The sequence below is a fragment of the Tamandua tetradactyla genome, chromosome 4 (genome assembly GCF_023851605.1).
Source record: "Tamandua tetradactyla isolate mTamTet1 chromosome 4, mTamTet1.pri, whole genome shotgun sequence".
NCBI lineage: Eukaryota > Metazoa > Chordata > Mammalia > Pilosa > Myrmecophagidae > Tamandua > Tamandua tetradactyla.
Window position 1 is genome coordinate 19,932,782 of NC_135330.1, and position 25,463 is coordinate 19,958,244.

Genomic DNA, 25,463 nt, shown 5'->3' on the forward strand with positions numbered 1-25,463 from the left:
CCCTGAAGCTTTTAGGAACAGTGTTGTGTCCAGACTCGTCCCATGGCTCACATATTGGGAATCAAATGCGAAAGAAGAGTTAAGGATAATGCCACTAAAACTATTCGGTGAAAGTCTGAGATGCGAATGCTGAAAGCTATTTAGGATGTAGCATATATTCTATATATTCTTGTCATAACATTAAAATATTGAAATGAAGACATAAAGAAGGTGCACAAAAGAAAGAAAATATGAAGAAAAAAAGGACACTAAGGACCAACCAAACAGCTCAGTAGAATTTTATTTTAATATGACATTTGGCTGGCTCTCAAGCAGCCCTTTCTCCACATTTGCTATTCTGACCCAGAGACCTGAGATGCTCTACTGGTCATAAATTTGTCATACTTTTTGAGCCCGTTAAAGTAGTTTCCCACTCTTCTGTGCCCTACTGCACTTCCATCTTTCTACACTGATCCATAAATGGAGATTATCAGAGAATAGTGGGCTTAGACTAGTGGTGATGAGACACTGGGGAGTCTCAGGGAGGGCTGGGAATGAGAGTGGTATCCCTAGAAGTGTGGTGTCCACAAATAAAACTCTGCAGGTGGGGCAAAAATATGAAGAAGTATTGGAATTATAGTTTCTCACGTACTTTGTAGGCTCAGCTTCTCAATGAATATGACATAACTGCAAAAAAGCAAGAGAGAATCCTCTGTGTTGATATGGAGCAATCTCTAGGGTATTTGTTAAGTGAAAAAAAGTACAGAACAAGGTGTATATTACACTGCTTTACAAGTAAGAAAGGGGGACGAATAGAAATATACATATATATTTGCTTGCATTTACATTAAATAAAAAACACTGGAAGGATGTTCCAAAAACTAATGAAAGTAGGGTTAGATAGGATTAGAGAGAGCAAAGGAGGGTGTAGACAAGGGTGGGGTGGGGTGAAAGGATATTTTGTATATAGTTTCCATTTTTGAACCATATGAAAATTTTACCTATGGAAAAACTAAATCTAAATTTACACGCAAAAATAGAAACAATGCATTTGTTGCCCAAGATTAAGGAACACTTCAGTAAGTTGTCAGAGTAAGTGTGTTGGTTAAGGTGGTTTAGAAGTTTAAGAAACACACATACACACGTTCGGATATTAAAGTCACCAAAATCTGTTGAGGATCCGAGGCTATCACTGACTCTGAATGACATTTAGATTTTGGTTTGAATTCACTGAATGGCACTTTGCCTGGCAATAGGAACAATTTCAGCCACCAGCTCAGCTTAGTTAATATTAAATAGTGCCTGAGACTGCTTCAAGAGATTACATAAACTACATCAAAGTAGTTCCTTTAGAATATCATTACTGCAGGGTGTTGAAAATAGATGGTAATTAATATTTTAAAACTTTAACTTATGTGTGAGACTAAAGCAAAAAAATGTTTATTTGGTACAAAATTTCTATTTTGACTAGTGCAGCTCCTAATATAACTTATGTGGACAGCTTAATTGAACACCATAAGTACATGGAACCTTGAGTAGGGCAGGAAATTTTGTAGGTTTATCCAGAGTGATGCCCCAATAAATCCCAGAGTGATCTGAACAGTGAGTAAAGAAGTATTTGCAAAGTCCCCTTTGGGGAAAGGTCAGAAAGAGGGAAAATTCAACTTCCCCAAGTGGATAATTCTTGATAGTCTCACAAGCAGTGGGGACAACCAAAGCAATAGGCTGAGCCCCCAATCTTGGGGTTTGTTCATATGAAACTTAACCCCACAAAGAATAGGTCAAGCCTACTTAAAATTAGGCCCAATAGTCACCCCCAAGAGAACCTCTTTTTTTGCTAAGATTGGCCTCTCTCTCCAGCCAACACAACAAGCAAACTCACTGCCCTCCCCCTGTTTTCGTGGGACATGACTCCCAGGGGTGTGAACCTTCCTAGCAATGTGGAACAGAAATCCTAGAATGAGCTAGGACTCAGCAACAAGGGATGGAGAAAATCTTCTGGACCAAAAGGGGGAAGAGCGAAATGAGACAAAACAAGGTATCGATGGATGAGAGATTCCAAACAGAGTCGAGAGGTTATCCTGGAGATTATTCTTAAGTGTTAAATAGATATCACCTTGTTATTCAAGGTATAATGGAGAGGCTAGAGGGAACTGCCTGAAAATGTAGAGCTGTGTTCCAGTAGCCATGTTTATTGGAGATGACTGTATAATGATATCGCTTTCACAATGTGACTGTGTGATTGTGAAAACCTTGTGTCTGATGCTCCTTTTATCTACCTTATCAACAGACAAGTAAAATATATGGGATAAAAATAAATAATAGGGGGAACAAATGTTAAAATAAATTTAGATTGAAATGCTAGTGATCAATGAAAAGGAGGAGTAAGGAGTAATGTATGAATTTTTTTCTGTTATCTTTTTATTTCTTTTTCTGAATTGATACAAATGTTCTAAGAAATGATCATGATGATGAATATGCAACTATGTGATGATATTGTGAATTACAGATTATATACATAGAATGGAATGATCATACGTTAAGAATGTGTCTGTTTGTTGTTATATTTTTTAATTAAAAAATTAAAAATAAATATAAAAAGTATTTCCTTTATTGTTGTCTCCTGAGTTTTGGATTTCAGGAGTATGGAAGATTCTAAGAGCAATTTTTTTTTCTTTTTTTCTACAGATATCCATGGATGCCCTTGATTCTAGGTAGGAATGATCCCTCACAACACAGGAGGAGAAAAAACAATAGCAATAAATAGTTCCTGGTGCAAAAAAGCTGGTGAGAGGAAAGGAGAAGAAGACAGCCTTTGGAGTGGTTTGGAGCGTCCAATGAAGCTTCAGCTGGAAACTTAAAGAGATGCCTTTTGGCATCCTTCCCTCCCAGCTGTGGAAGGCAAGGGAGGCTTAGAGAGTGGCCACAGAGTGGTTAGGAGGGAGACCAGTTTGGGGTCAGATGGAACTGGGTTTGCATCTTGGCTCTATCACTTTCTAGCTGAGTAATGTTGGGTGACTCATTTAACCTCTTTGGGTTTCTATTTTCTTACCAGTAAAAGGGAGATGATTATAGTACATCCCTCATAAGATTATTGTGAAAATAAACAATCTGTGTTAAACACTGAGAAAGGTACTGGGCACAGATAACTAGCAGCAGTTCTTATTGTGCAATTGAGGAAATCCTTAACATTAGAACCCTTTAAACACATAAATTAAGATGAGGTTGTTTCTGATCATTCCCAGAAACTGTGGATATTTATATGACACCTGAGACTCAGAGTTAGAGCTCTGAAGCTATGAAAGTCAGCAGTACCCCTTATAGTAACTGTTAGAAAAAAGTTGAAAAAGTGATTAAACTTTGACTAGAGATATGAATGAAGCTGATCTGGATAAGCCTAAGGTATATCAGAACACAGGGTAAAAGATGATATGGGCGTATTTTAAAACTTCAACTTCTGTGTGATACCAAAGGGAGAGGTGCTTATTTGGTGAAAAATTTATGATCTGGGTAGTGCATTAACTAATTTAACGTGTATGGTCAGTTAAGTTGAACACTGTAAGTACATGGAATCTCGAATAGGGCATGAGATCTGGTTGGTTTGTACAGGTTAGTGTGAAGCCTGATATATCCCAGAGTAATTTGGGCAGTGAGTAATAAAGTATTTGCAAAGTCTCCTTGGGGGACTGTGAAGAAAGGAGGAACTATTCAACTTCCCCATTTGGGGAATTCCTGATATTCTTCCAAGCAGTGGGGACAATCCATTCAATAGGCTGAGCCCTCGATCTTGGGGTTTACCCCTATGAAACTTATTCCTATAATAGGTTCTTCTACAAAGGAGAAGCTAAGTGAATTATGCCTAAGGATCACCCCCTAAGACCCTCTTTTGTTGCCCAGATATGGTCTCTCTAAGCCAACTCGGCAGGTGAACACACTGCCCTCCCTCTTTTTGGGCCATGACTCCCAAGGGTGTAAACCTCCCTGGCAATGTGAGACAGATCTCCTGGAATGAGCCAGGACCCAGCTTCATGGGCTTGAGAAAACCTTCTTGACCAAAAGGGAGAAGAGAGAAATGAGTTAAAATATAGTCTCAGTGACTGAGAGATTTTAAACAAAGTTGAGAGGTTCTCCTGGAGGTTATTCTTATACATTATATAGATTTCCCTTTTTAGTTTATGGTATATTAGAATAGCTAGAGTGAAGTACCTAAGACTGTTGTGCTGTGTTCCAGCAGCCTTGATCATTGAAGATGATGTTATAATGATATAGCTTTTACAGTGTGACCAAGTGATTGTGAAAACCTTGTATCTGTTACTCCTTTTATCCAGGATATGGACAGATGTTAAAAAAAAATAAATAAGGATAAAAATAAAGAAATAATGATGGGCAGATAAAGGGTAAAAAATTGGGTAGATTGAAATACTGGTGGTCAATGAGAGGGAGGGATAAGGGGTATGGGATGTATGAAATTTTTCTTTTTATATCTTTCCCTGGAGAGACACAAATGTTCTAAAAATAATCATAGTGATGAATACACAACTATGTGATGATACTGTGTGCCACTGATCGTATACCATGTATGGGCTGTATGTATGTGAAGATTTTTCTATAAAAAGAAAAATAAAAGAGCAGGTTGTTTAAGAAACAATATTGATATGTAAAACTCAGCACAGGAGACAGAAAGCGAGAATGAAATAGCCTTGTAGAGGTTGCTGTCTACCAACTCTGGGCCCCAAATTGTAACTGATCAACAAGGAGGCATCCACTGTCCCAGAGACTTGACTATAACAATGGCACATGAGTTCTTTGTGAAGATGACAAAGGGGTTGGCTGCCAATGATGGAATATGCACTTTGGAAAAAGAACTTATTATGGTTTATTTTACAGTTAAATGAAGCACTAATGCCAATTTGTCAGGTCCTTTGTAGTAGAGAGCTAAATTAAGCAAAAGAGAGAATGTTTTGATAAGTGTGCAGGGTTATTAACTCTGATTTTAAGAAGGATTGGATCCAGAACCATGAAAAGTACTGATCTCCTTCCCTGATCTGCGTCTGTCTTACAGTTGCTTCCTTTTCTCCCCTTTCCACAGACAGAGCTCTCCTCCCAGACTGCAAGGCATAACATGACTGCCCATATGTTCCAAGCTGAGTTACAGGGACAGTGACGTGAGGAAACTAAGACTTCCTCAGCTCCTGTTTTAAATTCCCAGTGAAGGGACACTGGCCCAACCTGGGTCAAGTACCTATCCTTGGACCGAGCAGCTTAGCTTATGAAGAGGACAGAGTCATTTTATACTGACATAGTTGCTGTGAGTTCACCCCTTGAATTGAGAGGGAGCAATTAAGGAAGTCACTGAGAGCTGGATAGATCTCTCAAAAAAATGTTCACAGTAAATAATACAGAAGTGTTCTGATTTTCATAGAGTACCCAGAGACAAAAAAGAAATTTCCTCTCTGTGAAGTCTTGGAAAATAAAATCTCCTTATAACTGAATTGCAATTTAATTTAGCCTATTTTCATTTGCTAAAATGTAAGCACTGAGTCTCTTCAATGATATTTGTAAAATAACTCTCTTCCTCTAAAAGTTTATGCTTCATCTCTGCTTGCATTTCTTTATGAACAGCTTCTATCCTCACCTGTGTGGCTCTGAAATTTCCTCTTTCTTCCTAAACTGCATCGCAGTTATCACTATATCCTCCAGATGCCACTCGTCTCCTCTCAGCTCCAAGGGCAATTTCCTGATGGGACCTGAACTAAAAATGATGCCATTACACTTCCTCTGTGACAGTAAGGCTTTTTATAGGTAAATCCATTTCTCACAGGATAATCTGTGTGTATTGAAGAGGCTTCAAATATATGGAATAATGGAGTCATCTAAAAATCTCAATTACCTCCATATCAAGATGAAAGAAAGCACCACAGAGAATATGATGTTGGAAACATATTCTTTAAACTCGCTGCTCTTTGAATTGGCTATTTTCTATGTCACAGACCAAAGAAACTGAAAAAGGTGACAGTGTGGTCTGTTATACACGGAGCAATTTAAGAATACTAAATCTTGCAACTTGAATTACAACAGGAGTAACTGACTCTACTCAAGCAGTAGTAATTGACAAGGCAGCTGTTCTAGTTTACTAGCTGCTAGAATGCTATATACCAAAAATGGAATGACTTTTAAAAAGGGGAATTTATTAAGTTGCAAGTTTACAGTTCTAAGACTGTGAAAATGTCCAAGTTAAGGGGCCAACAGCAGGTTACCTTCACTCAGGAAAGGCCTACAAAGTTCAGGGTTTCTCTTTCAGCTGGGAGGGCACATGGCAACATCTGCTAGCTCTCTCTCTCGGTTTCTTGTTTAATGAAACTCCCGTTTCCTTCTTCATCTCCAGAGGTCTCTGGCTGTGTGGGCTCTGTCCTGGGGGCTCTGTCGGTTCTGGTGGCTCTCATGACTCTAAAGCTTTTTCCAAAATGGTTCCCTCTTAAAGGGCTCCAGTAAGCAACCCCACCTTGAATGGGTGGAGACACATCTCCATGGAAACCATCTAATCAAAAGTTACCACCCACAATTGGGTGGGTCAACTCTCCATGGAAACAATAAAAAAGGTCCCATCCAGCAATACTGCATGAGGATTAAAGGAGATGGCTTTTCTGGGGTACATGACAGTTTCAAACTGGCACAGCAGCTAACTGGGCAAACTCTGCCTCCTCTCTGTACCACCATACCCTTCACATACCATGTTTAGAATAAACACTACAGGGCTTTGCAGTGTCTTGTCATTGCAACTCTGGCAAAGTTGTCTTTTCTGCAATACATTGAAAGGCAGGGACAATGTCTATTTTTTTTTCTTGGCATGTACAGGGCTTGGGAATTGAACTCCGGTCTTCCACATTGCGGGTGAGAATTCTGCCACTGAGCTACCGTTGCACTGCCAGGACAATGTCTTTTTATCTCTTTATTCTCAGTGGCTAGAAAAATAACTGGCACATAGTAGATGTTCAATAAACATTTACATGTTGAATAATAAAAACAGGAGTAAGGGAATTTCACTCACAAAGGGGTTTTATAAGAAGCAGGTTCATAATTACTGAACAGGTGAAACTGTTAAGGTGAATCTCACTTTGTAAAGTCACATTTGGAATATTTTAAAAACAATGTTTTCTTGGCCATGTATAATTTGTGAGTATTGAGTATTCTCTGATAGGTAGAGAGGTCTATACAACTGCTTCAAAACAATGCAGTGTTGTAGGTGTGACAAGAATATTTCCTTTCACTGCTGATTACTGTTTGCCTTTGGCCACGGAAAGTCAACTTAATCTCGTACCTTGCCATTTTCTCTCTACTGTAGAGATAAATCCTCTATCTGTATACAGCCATAATCCTATGACATAATCCCATGAGCTCTGCAAACACAGCTTGATGATTTTGACGTGAGTAACAGAATATTTAATCGCTCAAGGGGTACCTGACAAAAAAGCAATTAAGAGAAAAGGAGATTTCACAAACTCATGGAAATTCTTCCCAAAGCACAGTTTGCTAACTACAAAGGCAGGACTTAAATCTAGACCTAAATATTAGAGATAATTAGATACTGGGCTTTTTAAAAAATAAGTTAAAAGTAAATTTGAATTTAAACCACTTGAAAATATTAGTGCCAATTAAATCCCAGCAGCCTCATTTCTAGGTTTTTTTGACTTTGGCAAAGTTGTCATTAAAAGATGGCAAAAAAATACTGGGGTATATTTTATGTTAAATCATTGAATTATTTCAATTTATATGATTGTGGGTCTACAATGTCTTCAGTCTTGGGTTGCAAGGATGACTAAGATATGACCTCTGCCCGCAAGAAACTTATAGTCTGGGACAAATGAACTTGTGACTCTATTTTTGTAATATTTCTTCAAAATCAAGTGAACTCTGGATTGTCATAGCCCTCTAGAAGTTTGTTCAGTAACATGTAGCAAGTCTCATCTCTCAAAGCAAAAACACTCTCCAAAAGAGAAAAGATGAAAAGAGAATGTCTTGTAATAGTACAAACCCACAATCATATTATTTATTAGGATACTGATAGCTTTGGTCTACATATTTCAAGCAATCCTCTCATACAGCAGGAGACCAGCAGTTCTGTTGCTTTCACAGCTAAAGGCAAAGGGAAATAGTGTTGTCCAAGAAATGTTTCCATTCTTGCTTCTGGCTTTTGTACATCTTCCCAAATTCTACCTTTTACTAAGAGAGGCAACTGATACTTAATTAGTATAAAAGTTACAAAGTGAGGGGAGGGTTTAAAGTTCAATTTTATTCTGGACTCCAAAAAATAATAAAAATACAGCTTAAAGAATGCTTCAGAAATACTTCATTATGGGACATTTGGTGAGGCAAAATAAGCCAGAAACGAAAGAGCAAATATTGTATAATCCCATTTAGAAAATATTTTATAAGAAAACTGGGGCCTAGATTGTAAACTCTTATAGCAGCCACATTTAATCCAGAGTGGTAATTGTTATTTCTGGATATTGAGGGCCTATTCTACATATGTATAACCTGGTATTTAGAGATAAGAATGAAGCCAGTTGGAAAGGGATTAAGGTAACTCAGAATACAGGGGTAAGGAAGACATTGCCTGTATTTTAGAACTTCACCTACTCTTTGAGACCAAAGGAAGAAAGTTTTATGTCCAGAACCTAGATTTTCTGTAGCACATAATCTAACTCAACCTGTCCGGATAGATCATTTAAACAATTCCAACACAGGGAGCCCAGAATAAGGAAAGACTTTAATCCTGTATAGCTTAATGTAATGCCTGGATACATCCCAGAGTATATTAAGCAGATAATCAAAAGTATTAACAAAGTCCCCTGAGGGATGGGAGGAAAATTATGCAACTATTAAACTTTACCACCAGGGAAACCCCTGATACTATGTCAAACGTTAGGGACACTTAAACCAATAGGCCATGCCCTTGATCTTGAGGCTTACTCTTGTGAAGTTTACATATGTAGCAGAGAAGCTTAGCCTTCCTATAGTTACGCCTAAGAGTTACTTCCAGAAAACCTCTTTTGTTGTTCCAATGTGGCCTCTCTCTCTAAGCCCAACTATGCGGGTGAAATCATTGCCTGCCCCTTATGTGGGATATGACAGCCAGGGGTGAAAGTCTCACTGGCGGTGTGGGAGGTGGCTCCCAGGGATGAGCCTGGCATTGGGACCGCGGGAGCAACAATACCATCTGACCAAAAGGGGGGAAAGAAGTGTAACTAATAAGGTATCAGTGGCTGAGAGAGTTCAAAGAGAGTAAAGAGGCTACTTTTACACATGCCTGTTAGACACTACTACCTATCATCTTACCAAACCCCAACCAAAACCATTCCTGCCAATCTGAAGAATAACCTAGGACATTATATAAGATTCTACAAAGCTTCCATACACTAGGGTAACTTTTCAAAACCTACAACCACATTTAAATGGGTACATGGACCGGATAAGTCCTGAAATGCAGAGGGGCCAGCCTTTCCAGAACATCAACTAGTACCATCCCCCTATCCCATATTATTGACAGCCCCTTCCAATGTGAAAAAGTTAGAATGGGCATAGCCCAAATACCTTAAAGAATGGAAGAAAAATCAGAGGAGATGGTGGAGTTAAACAGAGAAGATAGGGTTTAACAAATGAGTATGAGCGCTGAATCATTATAATGGTATTTCTTTTAGCCTCCAGTATCTTAGAGCAGCTAGAAATAAAAATCTACAATTGTGGAATTGTAACCCATACTAAACTCTGAAATCTGTTATACAACTAATTGTTCCGATGTACTTTGAAATTTACTGCTTTATTTATATACGTTATTTGAAGAGAAGGAGGAGTATAACAGAGAAGATAGGATTTAACAAATGAGTATGACTGCTGAATCATTATATGATATTTCTGTTGGTCTCCAGTGTCTTGGAACACTAGAAGAAAAAAATGACAAATCATGGAAATGCAACCCATACCTAACTTTAAAATTTGTTCTATAACTACTTGTTAAAATGTACTTGGAAATTTATTGCTTTTTGTATATATGTTATATTCCACAATAAAAAAAGATTTTAAAAAAAGAGAGAGAAATGTTTTATTATGGCTATTAGTAGAAAGATTATCTAAGACTCCCTCTTTAAAAACATAGCATATAAAGCAAAAGAAAGAAAATTGCAAGAGCACAAGGAAAAGGAAACATAACAAGATGACACAAGGAACACAAAATATATGAATAAATGGAAATGGATTAAACTGACAAATTTTTAAAAATTTCTCATATTGGAATTTAAAATCTAACTCCAGGTTACATAAGGGAAACAAAGGGTCCCAAATGATTAAAGATTAAAATACTTGCCAATGTTAATATATCAGGCAAATGTGTAAAGAAAAAAATAAAGTTTTCTATGTTAAAATCAGAAGAAGAATTTAAGGCAAAACAGTAAATTAAACAATTTGTAATGGTAAATGATGCAATTCAAAATTGATCAATTATAACTATGAAACTTTATGCTACAAAAAAATTGCACTGCTGTATATGAAGTAATATGTATTAGAAATGAAGGAAAAATGAACAAAAACTCAATGCCAGTGGCTGTTTCTCATTATATCATTCTGTCTGACAGAATCAAATATAAAACCAGTTTGGATGAAAACATCAACAATCCACACCACATAGGACTAAGATGATCTGATCACCAAAAATTATAACACACGTAGAAACAGTCCATCAAGAGGAAGTGTCTTGTCATTGAGAAACCAAGGCAAAAGCAGCAGGATTCACCACCACACACTGTGTTTCATCCATCCTCCATATTCAATAAAACACATGAGTGCCCTCTATGTGTCGGGCATTTTTCTACGCCCTTGGGGAATACTACAACGAGGAAAACAACATTCAGTTGAGGTACTTTATAAACAAATAAACATGCAAATATATAATCTTATGTCACACAGTAATATGTGGTAAGGATAAAAATAAAGCAAGGTAAGGGCAAAACAAAATAGGATGCAATTTTAGATGGGTGGCTAGGGAAGGTGTCTTATGTTGAATTCACTCAAAATCCAAGCCTGAAGTAAGGGATGTGAGCAGCTGGTTTGTCATGGAGGTGATCCCAGGAACAGGAGTGAGGCAGCAGAAAAAGTTGGACAGGATAGGAGAAGAAAGTCCATATAAAGGAATGTTATTACTGCCAAGGGTAACAGGGTTTTTTCCCTCCCAAAATTGTGCAAAAGATAAGAGACAGAAATACATGTTTTAATAAAAAATAATTAATTATTTTTTAGAAAAAGAAAAAAATGTATACATGTTATATTTCACAATAAAAAATGTTAAAAAGAAAAGATAGGAGGCAAGAAAATTTATCCACTGGTTCTCATCCCTCATTATCTGAGGGCTGTCCCTGAGCATTTTCAAGCATTTCCAAGGAGTATGGGCTAAGTGCACTCCCTCAGGAGTTCTCATTGTTGAAGGTGTCCCTTGTCATAAAGTGGGAAACTTGGTGGATGAACTTGAGGCAGAGGCTGTCAGCCTGAGACAAGAGGAAGCGCGCAAAGTACTGTTTACCACAGATGAGGCTAGAATTAGAGGTGAGGTAGAGGGAGCACGAGACAGTGCAAGAGAGGAGTCTGTTGCAAAGGCCTCCCTGATTAGGTGATATTTGAGCACAGATTTGAAGGAAAGGAGGGAACGGGTTTTTTAAATATCTGGAGAAAAGGAAAACAGACAGGGGGAAAAGGGGTGTGTTAGTAATTATGATGGAAACCTTTTAAAGAAGTTGAACAGGGAAGTTTTATAATCTGATCCTCATTTGAAAACAATCATTCTACGTGTGGTATAGAGAATGGACAAGAGTGAAGGAAGCATGGAGGTGAAAAAATAGACTCAAAAATAAGTATGATTAAAATGATTAAAAAGATAAAACTTTTACATATAAATCTGCATAAAAGAACAAAAACTATTAAAAAATGATCCCTCAGATTTGAAAAAAGTATCAAGAAAATAAAACTATGGTAATTGAAATTATTTAAGAAATTGGCTTAAACAGCAATTTTGACACACCTGTTCTAGTTTGTTAGCTACCGGGATGCAATACACCAGAAATGGAATGGCTTTTTAAAATCAGGAATTTAATAAGTTACAAATTTACAGTTCTAAGGCCATGAAAATCCCGATCAAAGTAAATCTATGGAAATGTCCAATCTAAGGCATCCATGGAAAGATAGCTTATATTCAAGGAGGCCAATGAAGTTCAGATGGAAAGGCACCTGGTGAACATGGTGCCGTCTGCTAGCTTCTTCTCCAGATCTCTCGCTTCATGAAGCAACCCCAGGGGCATTCTCCTTCATCTCCAAAGGTCACTGGTTGGTGGGCTCTGCGTCATGGCTCTTGTTAATCTATCATCCTTCTCTGGTCTGTTAGAATCTCCAAAGTTTGCTGGCTGGTCGACTCTGGTTCTCTCAGTCTCGTGGTTCTGCTTGGCTTTGCTGTGGCTTTCTCATCATTCTCAAAAGGCATTCTCTCCAAAAAATGTCTCCTCTTTTATAGGAGTCCAGTAAACTAATCAAGACTCACTTAGAATGGGTAGAGACACATCTCCATGTAATCAAATTTAATACCCATAGTTGATTGAATCACATCCCCGTGGAGATAACCCAATCAAGTTTCCAACCTATAGTACCAAATAGGAATTAGAAGAAACCGCTGCTCCCACAAGATGCTCCCATAAAACATGACTTTTCTAGGGTACAGAAATCCTTTCAAACCAGCACAACACCCAAAGGCAGAATTAGAAAACTGAAAGATGAATCTTAGTAAATGATTCAGAATGCCACGCAAAGAGATAATGTTTGGAAAATGCAGAAAAAGAAATTAAAAGACAGGGTGGATAAAATTAAAAGGTCCAATATATAACTAATAGAGTCACAGAGAAGATGAGAGAGAGCAACAATGTTTTAAAAGAAAATGGATGAGAATTTTCCGTACTCAACAAATGAACATTAATCCACACCTTCAAAATCATGAAAACCAGAAAAACATGTTCTTAAACTTAATCCATTCCCGTGGGAGTGAACCTATGTAAACAGGACCTTTTGATGAGGTTCTTCTGATATGGTATGACCCAGGATGGGTCTTGATCCTGTTACTAAAGGCCTAATAGGAAAGGTAACAGAGAGAGAAAAAAGCCACTGAGGTAGGAGCCAGAAGCTGAACATCAGTGGAACCCAGAAGAGAAGGAAGAGACCAGGAGAGGCTTCCACATGCAGTGTCATGTGACAGAGGAGCCAAGGACCAGCGATCACGAGCAGCCAGCCCCAGAATGCCAGTCTTCAGGAAGAAAGCATCGCCTTCATGACACCTCAATTTGGACTTCTCCTACCCTCAAAACCATGAGGCAGCGGACGGCTAGAGGGCCGACTGGATCAAAACAGGGAAAAATAACCAAGAATGGCTGTGGAAGAGCTTCAATCCATAATAAAAAGATGTCAAATCCTAGAAGAGCAAAATTTTAAAGAAGAAGATTTTAGCCTGTTTCAGTTAGCAGGCCAAAGGTGTATAGATGAAGGACATAGTGACCAACTATTAGAAATTATTCAAAATGAAAAGAATAAGGTCATTATCAAGAACATGGGCTGGAATCTTGTTGGTCCTGTTGTTCGGTGCCTTTCATGGAATGATAAGGAAGATGATAAAAGAAAAGATTATTTTTTGATGCTTAATCTATTGGTAAAGTTATGTAATCCAAAGGAATTATTGTTGGGTTTACTTGAACTGATTGAAGAACCCTCTGGAAAACAGATATCACAAATTATTCTCCTTTTACTTCAACCATTACAGACAGTGATTCAGAAACGTCCTAACAACAAGGCATACTCAGTTGGGTTAGCGTTGTCGACCCTTTGGAATCAGCTGTCTCTTCTTCCTGTTCCATACTCAAAAGAACAAATACAAACAGATGACTATGGCCTTTGTCGGTGCTGTAAGGCCTTAATAGAGTTCACTAAACCTTTTGTGGAAGAAGTCATTGATGACAAAGAAAACTCACTGGAAAAGGAAAAGTTAAAGGATGAATTACTGAAATTTTGTTTCAAGAGCTTGAAATACCCTTTGCTGACAGCACAATTCCATGAACAGCCTGAAGAAGCTGAAAATGATCCTTTAAGGTATTTTGCATCTGAAATAATAGGTTTTTTATCAGCAATGGGAGACTCTTTTCCCAAAATGATTTTGAATCATGGAAGGAAAAAGAGGATTTGGAATTACCTTGAATTTGAGGAAGAAGAAGACAAACAATTAGCAGACTCTATGGCTTCTCTGGCATATCTAGTATTTGTACAGGGTATCAGTATTGATCGACTTCCAGTGGTCCTCAGCCCATCGTACCTTCTGCAACTTAATATGGGGCATGTTGAAGTCTTTTTGCAAAGAACAGAAGAGTCTGTTTTCTCCAAGGGATTGAATCTGTTGGAGGATGGTTTATTGAGACTGGAAGACAACAGTCTACTTCATCAGTATTTAGAAATCAAGAGTTTTCTTACTGTACCTCAGAGTTTAGTGAAAGTAACGACACTTTGCCCCATTGAGACATTGAGGAAAAAGGGTTTAGCTATGCTTCAGCTATATATTAACAAGTTGGACTCACAAGGCAAATATACATTGTTTAGGTGCTTATTGAATACAAGTAATCATTCGGGTGTGGAAGCCTTTATTATTCAGAATATCAAAAATCAAATTGATGTTTCATTAAAGAGAACACCTAACAACAGATGGTTTACAGGACCACAGCTAATTTCCCTTCTGGATTTAGTACTCTTTCTCCCAGAAGGTGCTGAAACAGATTTACTGCAAAACTCAGATAGGATCATGGCTTCATTAAATTTATTGAGGTATTTGGTTATCAAAGATAATGAAAATGACAGTCAGACTGGATTATGGACAGAACTTGGAAAGATTGAGAATAATTTCTTAAAGCCACTCCATACAGGACTTAATATGTCAAAGGCACACTATGAAGCAGAAATTAAAAATAGCCAAGAAAATAGCAAAGAAGCCCAGAAGTGTAAAGATCTTTGTTCTATAACAGTAGGTGGAGAGAAGATCCCTAACATGCCTCCTGAAATGCAGCTTAAGGTCTTACATTCAGCTCTTTTTACATTTGATTTGATTGAAAGTGTACTGGCTCGAGTAGAAGAACTTATTGAAATAAAAACAAAGTCTACCTCTGAAGAAAATATTGGGATAAAGTGAAGGTTCCACCTCCTAATTAAAAACTACTAGAATATTTTCCATTATGACTTATTTAATACCTTTATAAAAAATTGTCTAAAACATTACTGCTAGAAAAATAAACATAGCTTTTCTCATTTATCAATTCTCAGTGAGATTATGGATCATTGGTATTTTGTTTTTAATAAAATTATCTTCTTTACATGGTGAATAATTCTATATATGTATTCTAAATACTACTTTTAATGATCCACTACAAATTGATTTTGTATAAATTTCATGAAATATAGCTGAATTGTCTTCATTCATGTAAAAAAAAAAAACCATGAGGCAATAAATTCCCATTGTTAAGCCAACCCATTGCATGGTCTTTGCTTTGGCAATGAAGAAACTACGACATGCTGCAAGCAAATAAATAAATAAACAAGTAAACAAACAAGCAAACAAATAAATAAAAATGTGATTCATTATACTACTAGAATAAAGTAGAAAAACCTTGTGACTATTTCAATAGATACAGAAAAGCATTAATTAATTCAATATCCATTATGATTTTTTAAAAATAGACTCAGCAAACTAAGATTAGAAGGAAATCTTCCATCTAAAAAAGATAATCTATGAGAAAAACCTACAGATAAGCCTTTACTAATGGTGCAATATTGGACACTTTCCTTGTGGTTTTGGAACGAAGATAAGGATGTCCACTAACTTCTATTCAGCACTGCTCTGGAGATCCTACCAAGTACAATAAGGTAAGAAAAATAAAACGAAAGACATAAAATTTTGAAAATAAGAAAGACTTCTTTAAAAAAAGTTCTCAGATAGTATAATGTATCCAGAGAAATTCCAAACAACTGCTGGAACTAATGAACATTTTAGCAAGATAGCTGGATATTACAAAGTCAATAGTTTTTAAAATTTTATTTTTATACTGGCAACAGACCATAAGGAAATTATACAGTATACATTAATGATAGTCAGCTTGCGTAAAAGTGACCTCCAGAGTAGCCTCTTGACTCTATTTGAACTTTCTCAGCCACTAATACTTTATTAATTATACTTCTTTTCGTGTTTTTGGTCAGGATAGAATTGTTGATCCCATGGTACCAGGGCTGGACTCATCCCTGGGAGCCATCTTCCACGCCGCCAGGGAGACTTTCACCACTGGATGTCATGTCCCACATAGGGGGTCGGGCAATGATTTCACTTGCAGAGTTGGGCTTCCATGGTGTGAGGCCATTTTTGTTAAACATAGCCCATGGCATGCAACAGCAGGTTTCCCCTTGTACCTTGGATTTAAACACTCCTTCTACATGAATCATACCTTTGAAGTAGTTCTTACAAGAACTAATTTATATTTCTAGTGTTAATTAGTAGGACACATGGGTCTACACAACCCCTTTCAATCATGTTCACCTTCAATAAGGCAATATTACTTACAGAGCCACTGGGGACTCACCTTCACTTCTATCTATCCCCTTACATTTGAGTTCAACCTCATTAGCTAACCGTTCACCCATCTCTTCTATGTATTTCTAACTCCCCTGTATTCTACATTATAAGCCTCTGATTTTACCTTTACCGTAGCCATAAAAGTGGAGTCATACACTATCCATCCTTATGTGTCTGGCTTATTTCCCTCCTAGGAATTTCCAGATGCAATCATGTGAAATTTATCTGTAAAGATTCACTGATGCATGTTTTTTTTAAAGCAAAAAAAAAAAAAAAAATAGGCAGCAGTTTAATGTCAGTAAGAAGGAATTGCTTGATAAATCCAACCATTTATTTAATGAGCTGGCTATTGTAAGGACTCAATGGAAAGCAAGTTTATTCTTTTGCATCACCACTCCCTTCAATCCATTCTGTCATGGACAAAATCTCAGACAAATCTTGAAATCCTTCTGGTCACTCTTGAATCTTATCAAACTGATTCATTCTCAAGATATTAAAAATGTCCTGACCAATCAAATATCAGAACTTTAATTAAAACTCTAGTTGTAAACTCTACCAAATAGGGCTTCTTTTTGAAGTCTCCCATATTAGTCTTAGGAGAGAAAACCTCCCTCACCTCATCTCCAAAATATATCAATTAGTTAAAAAAAAAACTTACATGCAGCATTTAGAGTATGCTAAAAAGTGTGAAAGAAGAAAATTTATAAATAAAGTTATCCGTGAGTTGTCATTATCCAAGAGATTAGTAACAGTGGTTGTCTCCAGAGAGGAGAAACATGTTTCCATATTCAACATGTTTCCAACTATTTCTGTGATTCAAGTAAAGGAACTTTTTAAAGATGCACAGGTAGCCAGCGCCTTCCACGCGATTCCTCTGAGCTAGGGCTCGGGGCTGGAATCAAACCGCAGCTTTCTCCGCCATGCCCGTCACTTCCCACAGCCTCAGAACCATGATCCCCGTAAAGGGAAAATGTGTAATCAGGATCCCAGCATTGCACACCCAGGAAATGTGCTTCCTGAGGGAGTGGGTGAAGAGCACGGGTGGTGAAGAAAATTTCAAGGAAGAAAAAACTGATAGTAAGAAGACAGAGGAAAACATAAAGACAGAAGAACATCAAGTGAGGAAAGTGATCTAAAAATTGACAATGAAGGTATTCATTGAACCAGACACTGGTGCACCTCAAGGAATGGGAGATGAAGCTGAGGAGATGATGGTTCAGGGAAATGATGAGAAAGTGGCTGTCACCGATGCAATGAATGATGGTGAACTACAGAAAGCCATCCATCACCTGGCTCACAGGTGCCATTAAGCTGAATCCTCGCTTGGCCGTTCTGTGTGCCAAGAGGCCAGTGTCTTCATCCAATTATAGATGCCCAAAGCTGCCATCCAAGACTGTGACAGAGCCAGGAGAATAAATCCTGATTCAGCTCAGCCTCACAAGTCATGAGGGAAAGTGCACAGACTTCTGGGCTGCTGGGAAGAGGCAGCTCACAACCTTGCCCTTGTTTGTGAACTGGATTATGATGAAGATGTTAGTGCAATGCTCAGGCAAGTTCAACCGAGGGCCCAGAAAATTACAGAACATCGGAGGAAGTGTAAGCAAAAGCGTGAGGAGCGAGAGAGCAAAGAAAGAATAGAAAGAGTTAAGAAGGCTGGGGAAGAGCAGGAGACAGCCCAGAGGGAAGAAGAAGCCGGAAAGCAATCAGGATCTCAGTGGGGCTGTTTACCAGGCTGCTTCCTGAGGGGATGCCTGGAATGGCAGGAGACATGCCTGGAATGGCAGCTGTGCCTGGGATCCATGAAATTCTTAGCGATCCACAGGTTTTCTCAGCCACGGGGGATCCGGAAGTTATGGGGGCTTTTCAGGATGTGGCCAGAACCCAGCAAATAAGTCCGAACATCAGAGCAATCCAAAGGTTACGAATCTCCTCGGTAAATTGTCAGCCAAATTTGGAAGTCAAGCATAACGTCCTTTTGACAGTTTGCTGGAGGGAAAGCAACCTAGATTACTTAATGAATGTCGCAATAATACAAACCAGTGTACCTCTGACCTCTTCATGCAGCTGACACATTTTACATAGGTTTGCCATTCGGGTATCCATTCGGAAAATACTTTCCTATTAGGACTTATAAACTTGAACACTTTTTATTTTTAAACTTGAAAGCATTTTTTTTAAAAAAAAAAAAAAAAAAGGTCCACAGAAGCTTTTTCTGAGGTCAAAGGATCACAGAACACACCAATTTCAGAACCAATAATAATGACATATTCACTAAATAAATGTTATGCATACAGGTGAGGGTACTGTTCTAAGGCTCAGAAAGGATATAAGAAAATAAAGAACATCCAGGATCACTGCTCTTGGCTGCAACTGACCTAATGGGGGTGTGGAAAAAAAAAACACTGACAAATTTGAATCCAAAAATATCATCAATCAGACACATATTTAGGAGAAACTATACAAAGGGTGATTATCCATAACTGACAGTGTTTTTGTTTTAAAGAAGAATTTATTGTAAAGAAGCCTACCTTGAGTTTTATCCAAAGGGATTTAGATATTGAATGAGGAAGAGGATCTGATCGTAAGCAGTATCTGTACTAATTAAATTTTAATGAGTATTTATTATGGTTCCAATTTGTTCATGGAATGACTGTGATGAAGAGAATGTATTCAGAAGCACTATTTAGGCAACACTGTGTCCTTTCTCCCTTAAGAGGTTTGCTTTTTTTGTTTTTAAAGACTTATGTCTTAGCATTATAAATTCATTGTACTGCTTTTCTATTTTCTAATTCATTATTCTCTTGATGAGTACATTATTTCTTTTTGGATGTATGATTTTCTACTCCTCAATATTTTATTACTATTAACTTTAGTTAAAACTTTATTTCATCTTGCTTCTGTATTGTTTTGTCTAAATGGTCTTGTTTTAATTGGTGTGTTTCTATTGTTTTGGGTGTCTTTGCCTCTTTTAAATCTGTGAGCTCAAAGCATAAAGCAATGCGTAAAGCAACGCCTATGAGATTCGTGCTGGCACTCAGTTGAGGAGGCAGAGGCTAGCCGCTGCCCTGGCCACTCAGTTCCCCTGGTGAGCAAGCCACAGGGCGGCCCTGGCTTCTACTAGCTCTAATCTGGAGGGAAAAGAAGAGAAAGGAAATACAAAGACCTTCTCAGTAAAAGATGCCAACCACAAACATCTTTATGAATGGAAATTTTAAAGGTACACTCGAAAAAGAGACGTAAAATACAGAATTGGGCATTCTAGAGTGAAATTCCTCTATACAATGTGGGAGAAAACACAAAATTGAGAAGAAAGGGGCCTAAAAACAGATACAGAAATTTTCAAAAAATTATTTGGCTGCTATTATGGATTCATATATGAAACATCTTAATTAAGGATGCTGATTTTCTGAGAAAAAAGTAAATTTCCAAAATTGTCACAAAAAAGAATTTTTTAAAAAAAAGGGTGATGAAATGGTTAACCAAACAAAAGAATCAAAGAATTACTCTTTAAAAGCTCTAGGGCCACGTGCTTGTACAACTAAATTATCTTGGAGATGCTAATTCTAACACTAATAGTGGCAAAATATATTAACATTTTCAACAACTGTAGCCCGTACACACACAAAATAGTGTAACTTCCTCCAGCAACCTAAAGGAAAATTAGAACAATGGAGAAAGATGCCATATTCCAATATGAGAATCTCAGTATTTTAATCTAAGTCCCAAACCCAAGATTTAGTCTCCATGTGGGAGGACAGACAACTAATTCATTTTTTTCATTGCATATATTTTGTAGGGGTTGGAGAGACATTCCCACCTCAGGAATTTCTCTTACAAATTCCCAAGTAAAACCTCTGAAACCATTTCTCTTTAAACAGTAGATAGTTTACAAGATTTGTAGCACACACTTGTGTACAGCACTATCCCAACATGGATCAATGAACATTGTGAATTAAAATTTTGATTTTAGCCTGGGAAGTTGAATACTAGTGTATCAGAAATTACAGTAACACCAGTGCATACCCCACTGCCAAGTACAGCAGCTGGAATAAAACTGTCATCCAAAAATTATTAGTTGACTAAAGAGATAAATGGATCTAGGATAATGCAGCGTCACAAAAACTACAAAATAAACATATATAACTAACCACAGTTCACTTTTACTTTGTGTCTTTTCATTACTGCTACTCTCATCAACAGAGGCAAGAGTCCTTCTAGGAGATTTATTCCAGAAATCCAAGTCACAAAACCGTGCCTGTAGGACCGCTCCCTGGAATTGTATAATAAGCCCACAGAATTTTAACTCAATTATGTACTCAAATGCTTTTCCATATACCAATTAAGACTTTCCTTCTGTATTAATGGTATGTTCCCTGCTGTGACCCAATAATGATTTTTTGCATCTAGATACCAAGGATCTTTTTAAATCTACAGGAATTTGGGTTATGCGTGCCCCCAAGAAAACATCCCACTGATTCTGAAGCTCATTCGGTAGACCATAGTTTCCTTGAATGATTTCTCTCTCTCTCTCTCTCTCTCTCTCTCTCTCTCACACACACACACACACACACACACACACACAATGGCCATGTACTTGGATCATTCTTCCTCCTTAGTTTCAAAGGAAATGCAAAATTGTGAAAGTTGCTTGTTAATTTCCCCCATTGACAATACCAGTGAAATTCATCCTAAAGAAATGAATTGCATCACCATCCGATAAAGACACTTTCATCCTCCAGCCACTAGCCTAATTAAGGAGCACCTCCCAACTCTCCACGCTTCTCTGGAGGTGTGGTCCCACCCACGCCAGCCCAGGTTGGGGAGTGGGAGAGATGTGGGGCTCAAAGGGTGTTGCTCTCTCACTTGATTCCACAGTCATCCCCTAAGCAAAGAAACTGCTCTTCTCAGAGAAGGATCCAGTTTCTTTTCTGATCTTGCAGCAAAAGTACCGCTAAGGAGCACACCAATATCAGCTGCAATCTGTACTCAGTTCAACAGTACCAGGTGGATAGGGTGATGGGGTGGGGGTGCCGAGTATTTCATTTTCCTCTGTGTGCCTAGGAGGGCACATAGAGGAAAGCCATTCTCAGGATTGAAAAAAATATCTTGAAAATACACAATAAAATTTAGGGGGTGCAAGGTACCAAAATGCTGGAGAGGAATCTCCCTTTCTTTGAAGGCAATTTAGTCAATGTGATATGACAAAAATATACTTGAATTCTGTTTCACCCTCTGCTCCTGTCAGCCACAAAATCTTGTATACCCAGTTAGCCAGCACTGGCAAGGACTTATATACTCCAGGCAAACTGTGAGATAGATACCGTCTACTTTGCCCAGATTTATAAGGTTAAATTAATCAGAGAGGTTAAGTAGGTTGCCTAAAGTCACACAGCCAGTAAGAACTAGGATACAAAGTCATGTCCATCTATCTACCTCCAAGTCTATGGATTGTCTGTTTTTGTTTTTGTTTTTAACTGCTGCACACTGCTCACTTAACCAACCTGGGCTTCAAGTTCCTCACCTAAGGTCTCTCCCATCCCAAAAATTCTCAGTAAATACTTATGATATTATAAATTGTCAGTAAGCACTAGTACTTTTTACAGAAAATAGGAGATTTTACGTTATTTAAAAATAAATTCTTTTTGCTCCTTTAAACAAACTGCAGATATCCTATCATTCCAAAGTTTTAGTTTATCTTAGTGTAGCATAACGAAAAACTTGGCTGATCTTTGTCCCCAGTTCCTAGGGAGGTGTTTTAGTTTTCTACTGCTAAAATAAATAACACACAAAGTGTGGGCTTAACAAAAGGAGTTTACCAGCTCATAGTTTCAGAGGCTAGAAGGCTTGCCCTCTTCCCTGGTGGGTGTTTTCTGGCTGGCCACCAATCTTTGCACTTCCTCAGCTTTTTGTCACACAGCAATGCACATAATGGCGTTTTCTCCTTTCTCTTCTGGGTTCCCTTGACTTCTAACTTCTTGCTTCTCCCATGGCTTCACCTTCTACCCCAATTTGCTTTGCTTATAAGGACTTCCGCCATATTGGATTCATTCCATTTGGGAACAACTTGACTAATGAACATCTTCAAAGGTCCTATTTACAGATAGGTTCATGCCCACAGGATGAAGAGATAGGACCTGAACATGACTTTGTTGGGGTTACAAGAGGTAACCTTTGGCTATTTGGCATTTCCTTTGACAGAGGTACCTTCTGTGCCTCATGGTAGGCCGAGGACCATAGGTGATAGCTGCAGGGTGGGGCCAGCCACACCTGCAATCTAAGCATGGGGGCTGGTCACATCTAAAGACCAGCATGTGATTAGGAAGTTGGGGTTTTGCACCACATCATATCAGCTCAACTCCCCAACCTCTTGGAGGTGAGAGGGCTGCAGATTGAGCTCAGCCATGTGGACATTGATTCCATCAACCATGCCTACATAATGAGACCCCAATAAACTGGATACACTGGAAGCCATGATGAGCTACCATGATTGAGAAAATACATCACTGCAGTGCTGGGAGAATGATGTGTTCTGATTCCGGTGTGGAGAGGACAAGGAAACTTGTATTTGAAACCCCTTCCACTGCATACATCTCTTTTGGGGGCTTGTCATTTGGGCCCTTTAACTATAATTAAACTATACTCATAAATGTAGCACATTCGATCAGTTCTGTGAATTGTTCTAGCAAATTATTGAGCCAGGGTTGATGGTGGGAACACCTGAATTTGTAGTCAGTTGATCAGAGGTGTGGGTGGTCTCAGCCCCTGAACTTGCAACTGGTGCCTGAACTTGCAACTGGTGTCTTGTAGAGAATTGTGCCCTTAACCTGTGGGGTCTGAGTCTGGTAGAGTCAGAATTGAATTGCTTGAATTACTGCAGTATTTCAGGTGGTGCCAGTGGCTGTTGGAAGTTGAGGAAGTTTTCCCAAAAACTTAACACTTAGATTTAAAAGTATACACAACATAAAATGCAAGTAGAGTCTATCAGGCACTAAACTTACCCAGAATAGGATTGACATCAGGAAAACAATTTCTTTTCTTGTATTCAGGGCTAGCCATGAGTATTCTCTGGGTAAGATATCCCATTAAGGCATTGCCTACATTAGCACAGAAATGGACTGGAGGCTGGAAGTTCATACACTCTCAGAGAAAATATGTCCTCAACCTGAGACAATTCTCAGAACTTTCTTAGGTCAAGGGGCAGTTGTTTGTATCTCTCTCTGCTGCCTTACACTTCCACTATTAATTAAGTTGCTAAATTAGAAAGGTAAATGAGGGTGAAAAGCTTCATTCACTTTAGGGGTTTTTTATTTCACCTTCCACTTATGTAAAATGTTTCGTGCAAACATTCTACAACTAGAGCTAAAAGCCTTTATTTGGGATTTCAATTTTACATAATACATATTATATAAATTCTAGGCTAGGCCTGTATAAATCAAGTTTCACAAAATGAACACACTAAAAACAAAGTCTGTTAAAGGCAGGATATTGGGGTACATGGCACCCAATTACCTCTCCACACTGACAAAACAAGAGAATGTGACAAATTGAATAAATTTTTATTATTTTTTACCTCTTAATGTGCCAGGTGAAGATCTCATACTAGGAATCAGAGATATAGTAGCTCAGGCTCTTTGTTAACTGGTGCTTGCATTTATTAATATTATCTTTAATCAAGGATTTCTTGACAATAATTTTTAAGCTACTTGTCCTTTTTGAGAAGGTTAGTTAACTTAAACTAAAATAACATGCTCTATAAATCCATTTAATCCAGCTCAGGTAAATGGCCACAGGTGACCCTATGCTGAGAGCAAATGATGGCGGGTGTCAGGGTTAAACCCTCCATTGCCCCAGGACCATCTCCTAGGGCGTGTGCCTTTGGCCTTTTGACAGGTTATGCCAGTTTAGATTCATATTTTGAATACAATAATTTAGCTTTTAAAGCTAAAGTAAATAGAGTAGAAGTGTAATACTTTCGTCCTGCACCCCAGTGAATGGCTCTACTCACAGGCTCCTGGTTAAAGATCTCTCATCTGACATGTGATTAGCTAACAGAGCAACTGGGCAAATATATGTTATATAAATCCAGAGATCGTCCACCAATTTAAACTACACTAATTAATAGATTATGATAGTGATGCACTTTCCCGCTTTGCCTCCCTTCCCCTAATCAGCAGTAGACATTCTAGGGTGCAGCCTACAGCACAGCCCTTCTTGGACCCTCAGTCTGATGAAATGGAGGAAGGTCCCACTGCCATCGGTTGGAATGTGGCTGGAATGCAGCTTGCGTGAGCTGGGACTCTGCTGAACTTGGGCCATCTGCATGCTCTCCCTGTCCAGTTCATCCCCAGGCCCTATCTAAGAATGCTTATCCCAGGACCTTTCTCACAGCCTGGATACTGCACTTCTGCTACATCACTTAGAAAAGTCTTTACCCCAGATTCAGCGCAATCTCATCCTCCCTCACCCTTAGGCTGTGGTTCTACCTCCTACATCATTAAGAAAATTAATGCCATCAAATATAAGACTCCTCAAAACCCCACCCCCATCTGCCTTGTGTCCCTCCTGCCCTCCAGTCTTGGAGGAGTCCCTTCTCAAGGTCAAGGGTAAATAGATGATAACTACATATTAATTACTAATGCATAAATAAAAGAGGATCCATAGAGATTATCAAAAGACTCTGGGTTCTAAAAATTTATAGGATCAAGAGATTTCTGATTCTAATAATCTGGTAGGCTGAGTTACCATGGACAACCATTCAAATTCCCTTTGCACACAAACAAATATAACAATTGTGATGGCTAGG

General features: G+C 38.3%; 1 protein-coding gene and 2 pseudogenes across 1 annotated transcript in view; all 3 read left to right on the forward strand.

Moving 5' to 3' along the window:
- The window catches only part of LOC143680178 (flavin-containing monooxygenase 5-like), a 71,611-nt gene extending 59,972 nt beyond the window's left edge, over positions 1-11,639 (forward strand). The window contains exon 9 of the mRNA XM_077156779.1: positions 11,455-11,639. Coding sequence (XP_077012894.1) covers positions 11,455-11,639 — 185 coding nt within the window. The remainder of the gene's footprint in view (positions 1-11,454) is intronic.
- Positions 11,640-13,405: 1,766 nt separating this feature from the next.
- Positions 13,406-15,413, forward strand: LOC143678823 (glomulin pseudogene; annotated as a pseudogene).
- Positions 15,414-17,630: 2,217 nt separating this feature from the next.
- LOC143678824 (hsc70-interacting protein pseudogene) lies at positions 17,631-18,628 on the forward strand (annotated as a pseudogene).
- Positions 18,629-25,463: the final 6,835 nt, after the last annotated feature.